The sequence below is a fragment of the Chenopodium album genome, chromosome 27, assembly GCF_948465745.1.
Source record: "Chenopodium album chromosome 27, dcCheAlbu1.1, whole genome shotgun sequence".
NCBI lineage: Eukaryota > Viridiplantae > Streptophyta > Magnoliopsida > Caryophyllales > Amaranthaceae > Chenopodium > Chenopodium album.
Window position 1 is genome coordinate 18,786,312 of NC_137860.1, and position 9,077 is coordinate 18,795,388.

At 33.7% G+C, this 9,077-nt stretch overlaps 1 protein-coding gene across 1 annotated transcript; it reads left to right on the plus strand.

The window, feature by feature from the left end:
* The first annotated feature begins 303 nt into the window (after positions 1-303).
* On the plus strand, positions 304-6,783 carry LOC145619348 (putative protein phosphatase 2C 58). The gene is made up of 5 exons (XM_081674023.1): positions 304-544; positions 3,752-4,000; positions 4,104-4,380; positions 4,862-5,016; positions 6,399-6,783. The coding sequence occupies exons 1-5, from the start codon at positions 512-514 to the stop codon at positions 6,534-6,536; spliced, it is 852 nt and encodes a 283-aa protein (XP_081530149.1). The 5' UTR covers positions 304-511; the 3' UTR covers positions 6,537-6,783.
* The last annotated feature ends 2,294 nt before the right edge of the window (positions 6,784-9,077 follow it).

The following is a 9,077-nucleotide window of genomic DNA, read 5'->3' on the forward strand; positions in this document are numbered from 1 at the left end:
TTGGTCCCCACTTGGTAGAGACCAAAGTGGTATCAAGTAGGTAGAGGTTTAGAAATCCTCATAAATTGGATCCCAAAGCTCAACTTAAACTTACTATTTTTCAGTTGGGTTTGGGTCAAGTTATCGTTGGATCAGCTTATTAGATAATCGCAATCCGGCTGTCCAGGTGGCGCTTGATGTAGATGGGGTTGACAAAAGAAGACTGCTGAGATGGAGTCAAAGTAGACCCTTAAAACGCGTAGTGGAAAACAGCGGGGCCTATCACAATTTCATTGTTGAAAATGTCATAAAATTCGTCTTTCATTTCACAATAAATCCCAGTCTATACCAATCTTTAAACACCAACTGTCTCTTTCCATTCTTTGCCATCCTCCCTCTTTCTCTAAATTAGCGTACATCCTACCTGCTACTACTATTTTTTTTTAAGTACTCACTACTATTACTCGTACATTTTACTCACCCTTCTTTTAATTTGTTATCAATCCTCAATATTTGCTACTACCCAATATTCATGGCTGCTAGAGAAATTCTTCACAAGATGAAGGTGTGCATCACCCTCCAAATCTTCCCTTTATTTATTTTATTTTATTTTATTTTATTTTTAATTCTTTTTTTTTGTGTGATGATGATATTAGTCAATAGTGGTCTTTTGATTATTTGGGTATGAAAATGTTTATAAATTAGAGTATTGGCCCATTGTCTTTTAATTTTATTTCAGTTTATAGTAAAACTTTCGTTCTTGTAATAATATATACCCTTTATAGAAACTTTTACTAAAGTGGGTTTTTTTTTTTTTTGATAGATCAACTTCAAATTTGGTTACTAATAATGGAAAATGATATTCAATAGCTTTAATGTGATATATTATAAACTTGAATCCGTGTTAGTAAAAGAACTTAAAGTTACATAATACAAAAACAAAGACGATAATTTTTGTGATTGGGGATTGAAAGATTTGAAACTCGAAAAATTTCAATAAAAGAAATCTATCAATCAATATTAACATTGAACCTCTTTATAGTTATTTATGGTTGAAATCTGAATCTGGTTTTTGTTGTTTTACAATCGAGGTTTGTTTGGTTGAGTATTTATTTATTTACTATTAATGCAATGGAAAAATTAAAACCAATCAGTAGCCACTTTAATTGACCAATGTTTTGAAGTGTCACATTGTGATTGGGCTAGAATTTTTTATTTAATTAATTTGGCCGGCGTAATTATATTCCCTGTTTTCAATACCAGACTTGTAATTATTTTCATGGGGCTAAAATAAACTAGGATGCGTGAGTATGAAACTACTATAGAATATTGTTGATGTTGTTACCTTTTAAGGGCATGAGAAATTTGACATTTTGACCTTTAACCTCCATTTGCATATATGTGAATATGTGATAGCTCCAGTCAAAAAAAAAAAAAATGTGATAGCTCTTTGATAATATATCTTTCTCCAATCAGTCTCTTCATTCAGTTGTACGATCTAATGGGGCGTTTGGTATATATTGGAAATGATACTCCCTCCGTCCCAAAAAGAACGACCCATTTGGCCAAAACTTTGTCCCAAAAAGAATGACCCATTTGTATAAAAACACCCACCAGTTTGCTACAATATTTGTGCAAAATTAGCTTCCCCATATTAAAATTTGATTTTCCATGTTATTTTATTAATTTCTCTCTCTATTTTTATTACAAATCCCATGTAAATTTATCTTTCTAATATACTTTTAATTCTTTTTACTTAACTTCTTTAATACCCGCGTAATCAACCCAAATGGGTCGTTCTTTTTGGGACGGAGGGAGTAGAAAATAAATAAGAGAGGAGAAAGGAATCAATTAACTATTACATTTTCATATGTTTGGCTTAATCATTGAAAGGAATTACTTAAACATTACTTCTCTTTTTTTTTTTAGGGTAAGAGTAATTGTTATTTTAAGAGAGGTAAAAGTTAGGTGGAAACAATTGTTACCTAAACCTTCTAACCAAACACTAAGTAACGGTAATGGTTTAGTTGAATCCGTTTCCAACCCAATAAGGAGGCGTTTGGTTCACAAAATATAGGTATGAGGTATGGGTTTAGAATGACTAAAACTCATACCATATGTTTGGTTGTCAAAAATATGAATTTCAAACCCATACCTCAAACCCATGAGGTATGGGGTTTAGAAACCTTGGGGGGAGGTGGGTTTGGCTCATTTCATTCCCTTAGGTATCAAATAAAAGGAGAGAATAGTGAGATATTCCATTCCAGAATTAAACCAAACACATGGTATTAAGTATCAAGTTCCAACCCGATACCACCTTAACCCCATTCCTGATTCCAACCCCATACCACTCTGTAAACCAAACGCCCCCCTAAATACTCTTACCAAACATGCTCTAATTGTGAAGTACAAGACTTAAGTTCTGCATTGGCATTGTTTCCAGTGATGTACAATATAGGCATATGGGCTCTTGATATGCCCTTCTTGTTCAACTAGATCTTTAGGATCTGTTCATATTTACTTAATTTCAGTTCAGTTCAGTTTAGCTCCAATCAGTTCAGTTCAGTTCCAATCAGTTTAGTTCAGTTCAGTTCAGCTCTTAATTTCCCTCTCACATAAAATATTCATTTCAGCTCAATTCAGTTCAGTTCAGTTCAACTCCAATCAGTTCAGCTCAGTTCAGTAAATATGAACAGGCCCTTAGTTGTTTCCTTGGAGCTTTGACAATTTGCGTGTTTGGAGTGTATATTTTTTCACAATTACTTAACTGGATTTTACTATGATAATGTGTCTAATCCGATGTGGTGCATACAAAGTAGAATGAAATTTGGTAGATGGCTATAAGCTGCTATGAGATAACAAGAGGATGTTTGCTATATTGTGTTCATTTTCTTTTACTAGAAAACATACTTAGACTATTCTTATTTTGTCGTATTTCTGGCTGTTTGTTCATCTTATAGCCAGAGTTTTGATATTGACATCAAGAGTAATATGTCAATTTTAAGTCTGAGATAACTCAACTTTGGATTGTGGACTTCTGAGTGATGGTCTGAATATTAAACTTGAAGCATTGAGTCCCATGAATGTTATTGTGCTATTTCAATTCTAAAAATTTGTGTTTGGTTTTTTTCTATCCTTAGGAATCATTTTGTGGGTCTTATTTTTAATATGGAAAGTTGGGAACTCTCTAGTGTTAGATCATCAGTCATGAATGATTCTATATGTTTTAAGCAAGAATATCCATAAACGTATTTAGTTTAATAATATGATCAAAAGGGAAAAAAGACTGTAACAATGCATTAAGCTTAAGCTTAAGCTTGTTCAGGGAATTTTAAGATCCATATTTTCTAAAAGCTTACTACACTTGACATATGGTTCATAGAAATCTTATTGTTATATTCATACAAGACGAAAGGTTGCAACCAATGACACTGGCTTGTCTTTACTGTAATGAATTATGTTTTTATATCTTCTTGTGCTATGTTAACAGATGAGGGTAGTCCTTTTATTGAAACCCAAACCCCTGTCCATGCATTTAGTTTTAAAATGGCAAATGTTTGTTATCAGAGTATTATCCATACTTTATGATGCACATTTCCTTTAAACATTAAAAAAAAAAAAAAAAAAAAGGGGCTTCTATATCATTAATTTAGTAGTAATATTCTTTAAATCATCTATCATCTGCAATGTTCACAAAGTTTTGTTGCCACTAGTTGTCTCTTCTTAGCACAATTGTGTTCTAACTTCGTTTTTGTTTCCTACTGCATTTCAGGTCAAAGCTGGCTTTAGTTCAGCGCCACCAGACACTGGCAAGGGAAAAGGAAAAGTTTCGAAGCATATTACTCATGGTTTTCATCTTGTGAAAGGAAAGGCAAGTCATCCCATGGAAGACTATGTAGTTTCTCAGTTTAAACAGATAGATGATAAGGAGGTGGGTTTGTTTGCAATATTTGATGGGCACATGGGTCATGATGTTGCAAATTATTTGCAGACTCATCTCTTTGAAAATATACTGAAAGAGGTAAAGCAAATTTAGCAGTTTTAATTTATTCTATTGGGTGTACTTTCGTTTCATGGCCAGCTTATATGACTTTTGCTTGTCTAAATTTTCCGGTGATGTGCAGCCAGGCTTTTGGAGTGAACCGGAGAGTGCAATAAGGAAAGCATATGATAAAACTGATGGAGAGATTCTTGATAAAGTACTTATATTGGGAAAAGGTGGTTCAACTGCTGTTACAGCTATTCTTCTCAATGGTCAAACACTATTTGTTGCAAACGTGGGTGATTCTCGTGCTGTGATTAGCAGAAATGGAGAGGCCAAACAACTGTCGGTGGATCATGACCCTGGTACGGAAAAGACAGAAATAGAGAATCGCGGTGGTTTTGTATCAAATATTCCAGGTAATTTATATGTAGATGCACGTATACTTGTCTATCGGACTTAGTCCAAGTCTTGTTTAATTAGGATATTGTATAGTATTCCGCAGCTATATAAATAATAATATGTTTGTATTTTATATCACCAGTCTTAAGTCTAAGTCTAAGTCAGCAATTGATATAGATTTTGACATATGCCTTCAGCTATCTTGTCTTAGTAGTCCACCTGTACTACATATTTGTAAAATGTAATCTTAAAACCATTTCAGTAATGTCTTACAACATCTACAAAAGAATTATACATCTAACATATACTTCACAGTATAAACTGAATCAATGTAATCTATCAGCGTAATTTTTGAAGAGAAATTATCTACTTTGCATATGTAAGTGTAACTGCTAACTATGGACCTTATCTGATTATTCAACTGCTTCTGAATTTGCATATTATAACACTTTGAAGAGATAATAACTCGCATTTTTAACTGCTCCCTAATGTTTGTAGGTGATGTCCCACGTGTTGATGGACAACTAGCAGTGGCAAGGGCATTTGGAGATAAAAGCTTGAAGATACATCTTAGTTCAGAACCCCATGTAGAAGAGGCAAAGATTGATGATACAACAGAGTTTCTGATCATGGCAAGTGACGGGTTATGGAAGGTGAGTGTTTCATCATAGCTATGTGCTACCTTTTTAACTTGTGATCAGGGTTCGGGGGTGAGGGTTGGTCATAAATCCTTTGAACCTAACATCAATCATAAGTTACCAATTTGTGGGCAACAAAAACTGATAGTATACACTTAAAGAATCATCTGATAAAAATCTTTAGCGGAAAAGAGGCTTTAGCTTCTTATTTGTTGTGCAAGTAGCTTATTGTCTACGCCTTCCAGTTCAGGGGTATTGGTAATGGGTGTACAATCTCTACATTGTCATGCATTTGACTCCCCTCCTTTATATAGAATCACATTAGGGTTGTGTGGAATCATATTATAAGTTTTATTATTGAAAAGGTCATTTAAAAGTTTAATATACTCTATGGAATGGAGTGTAGATCACCTTGCACCATTTGTTATATAATGCCTTGTTTCCACATCAGTTGTTGCTGGTTCCAGTATGCTATTAGAGTGGTTTTGTGTGTTGATATGATTAATAATTGATACGTCTTCAAAATTGCATAATATACAACACATTTTAGTCACTTTTTTTTTTTAAGAGAAAAAAAAAAAAAAAAAATTCTATTGCTAATGGAGATACAAGAATGTGTTTTACTTTGGAAGTCTCTCCTCCATTGGAAACATTTTGGCCATTCCTCACTGAAGCCTACTTGTTTATTAATGAACTGTGTTGTCATTTAATACAACTTGCAGCTTCAATTTTGTGCAAATCACCACTCTTTATAGTAATTAAACAAAACATTTCAACATTTTCATTACACCATAAATATGAATGACAAATCACCTCACTGACACTATAACACGATGTAGCTCTATCTGATGATGTAATCTTCAAGAGTTAATTAACGTTCGATAAGGGTACGTGTCTAAGTGTCGATCTTGTCTTTGATTTAATACATTCCATATTTTAGATTTCCATACCAATTCCCTATGATATATTATTGAGGATTCAACATGGGCAGTTCAAGTGATATGAACAGTCCACGTGACACTGTACGAATGTTCTGTAGTCAAAGTGAAAACATAGTTATGAACTTATGATGTCCAGAATGGCAAGTTACCTTGGGCTTAACTGTGATTCAGAGTTGGTACTAGGACCATTTAGGGACATCCAATAAATTTGGAAAGATATGGAGAAACTGCTTTATAAGAGGTGTAGTGCTACCGAAATGACAATCTGAACTTGCTGTACTAATAGAATTGAGATGTCACTGTTTCTATTAAGTCTGAACAGACTTAACATAGTAAAATTTTTCTGCCCTCTGTGTCTAGTTTTCTAGGTGATGAAATATTACTTTTAATTTGGTATGGAAATCACTAGTTTCTAATATTAATCTTGTGATGACATTTTTTTTTTCTTTAACGCAGGTTATGTCAAACCAAGAAGCAGTGGATTCAATCAAACACATAAAGGATGCTCAATCAGCAGCGAAGCATTTGACAGAAGCGGCTATTTCAAGGAAAAGCAAAGATGACATATCTTGCATAGTTGTAAAATTTCAATGATACAAGGTGTCTTGTTGACTAAAACTTCTGGTTTTCTAGTTTTGATTCACGCTATATACCGCACTGGAAGTAGAAAAATCTTGTCTGTGTGTGTACCTGGATATGTTTAATGCTGGTTTAAATATAAATGTATATTCAGATATCACCTGAAAACAACCAGCACAACTCTCTTAGAATTTGTATTCCGTAAGTGTTTAATTATATTTTGCTTAAGAATGAAGTATATGTTTATATATCAATCTTCTACTGACTCTTTTGTTGTCCAGATGCATTCTGGGAAGACTAGTGAGATTGATCTTTCTCGTGAACAAAATTCATTGCAATTTGTTCTGATGCAATTCTGGAGATTGGATACTATAAAACAGATGTGTGAAAATATGTTAGTTCACCACACTAAAGAGAAAGATGCATTTTTATTTAGTCTTTTTCTTGCGAGCGAGGCCTAGCCCTAGGCCAAAATTGCCTTGGTTGGGCCTTGCGCATGGCCAATGGCCTGCCTAGCCGTGGCTAGGCCTTATGCTCACGCTTGTGGTGCGCAGCCGCAAGGCATCATGTTGTCATTTGCTTGATGTTTATTCCTTCGCTCGTCGATTCTTTGGATCGATTTAACGTTCAACACTTGGTTTTGACACTTTGAAGCCCAAATACCTATGTATTGATCCAACTATATTATAGACGTATATGGGCCTTTCAACCCTATCAGTCTGACAAAATGATTTTGTGCTTAGGATGTGACTCAATAGGTTTAGTTAAGAGCAAGATGTGAAAATAAATATAGTATTCCAACTTATCAAAATTGGCATTCAGCTAGACATTTCAATCAATTGACTTCACTGATGAATAAGTAATTCCGTCAATAATGAACCATCTATTAGAATAATATACTTATTCGAAGGACACTACTCTTTCACTATGTGTTTTAGAAACACGTAGAAGGGTAATGTAGTAATGGTGATGTTTATTGCAATGGTACTTTTTGTACTACTCATACTATGCATGTATATAATACAATTAGATTATACTTGTATGTTGACTAAGTAACAATAATGTAATATTTGATGTATCATTTACATACTACCTTTGTTTAAGATTTTTTGCAACTTTGGAATATTTTATATCTTATAAATAATACCCTAAAGTTGTCAAAAGTTTAAAACGGATGTAGTATTTATTTGTATCATTAGACCAGTTAATGGTAGCATTTACCTATCATATATTGATATTTACAATTTTTCCACCCTATTTGTTGCAAAATACATAGGGCCTATATGCTAATAGTTATATGTGAGTGTGAGGAAAACAATCAAGTTATACGTTTGATTTACATAAATTTTTGAGGGATAGCATAGTCATTGCATCTAATAAATTGGATGTAGCTTTGTCATTGTATACAACATGTCTAACCCTTGACCGAGTAACCCATGATCGTCTGAATAACCCATGACCAAGTAACTCCTAATCAAGTAACCTCTCAACGATCGAGTAAACCCTAAATTAATAACCCTTGAATGAGAAACCCCTAGCTAACTGATAACCCTTGAATAAGTAACTATTACCACATGGTGTAGCTAACAACATATGAAACATAATCTTCCTATTTACTTTTTTCGGTGCAGTAGGCCACACCACCATGTGGCCTGCTGCCAAGTCAGCAAAAATAACTGACCTAGAGGTTACTATTCACGCGCATGTAGGAGTTACTGGCATTGTCAGGGTTACTTGTATTTTTCAGGTGTTACTTTTTTTTTTTTTTTTTTTTTTTTCAGGAGTTACTTGTATGATTACTTATTTAGAGGTTACTTGTATTTTTTTTAGAGTTACTTGTATAAATTACTTATTCAAGGGTTACTTGTATTTTTCAGAGTTTACTTGATTTTTTTTTTCAAGGGTTACTTTTATGGATTACTTATTTAGGGGTTACTTGTATTTTTCAGGGGTTACTTTTTTTTTTTTTTTTTTTTTTTTTTCTTCTTCTTCTTTTTCAGGGTTACTTGTATACTCCCTCCGTCCCAAATTACTTGCAACGGTTTGACTTTTTGCACTATTCACACATCTCCCTTTGACCATCTTTTTTAACTATTATATGAAAGTCAATGTAATCATGTAAGATATTGTTGGGTCTATTTTAATGTATAGTTTCTTAATATAAAATTTTTATAACTTATATAAATATATAATAAAAGATATCAACGGTCAAACATGTGCATCGGCAAGCGTGTCCAGTCAAAATGTTGCAAGTAAATTGGGACAGAGGGAGTAGATTACTTATTCAGAGGTTACTTGAATGGGTTAATTAAAGGGTTACTTGTATGATTACTTATTCAATGGTTACTTGTATGGGGTTACTTTAAGGGTTACTTGTATGAGTTAATTATTTAAGGTTACTTGTATGCGTTACTTATTCAAGAGTTGCTTGTAGGCCCCATACCAAACCAGTAACACCCTACAAATAACCCCCGACCAAAATCAGTAACACCCTACAAGTAACCCCTGACCAAAACCAGGAACACCGTACTAGTAAGCCCCTAACCAAACTAGCTA

Bases quoted from the DNA above. Each gene is read 5' to 3' on its own strand.
- LOC145619348 (XM_081674023.1), top strand. From the start codon at position 512: ATGGCTGCTAGAGAAATTCTTCACAAGATGAAG. The intron at 4,381-4,861 runs GTAATTTATATG...TAATGTTTGTAG, and splicing joins TTTTGTATCAAATATTCCAG to GTGATGTCCCACGTGTTGAT. The intron at 5,017-6,398 runs GTGAGTGTTTCA...TCTTTAACGCAG, and splicing joins CAAGTGACGGGTTATGGAAG to GTTATGTCAAACCAAGAAGC.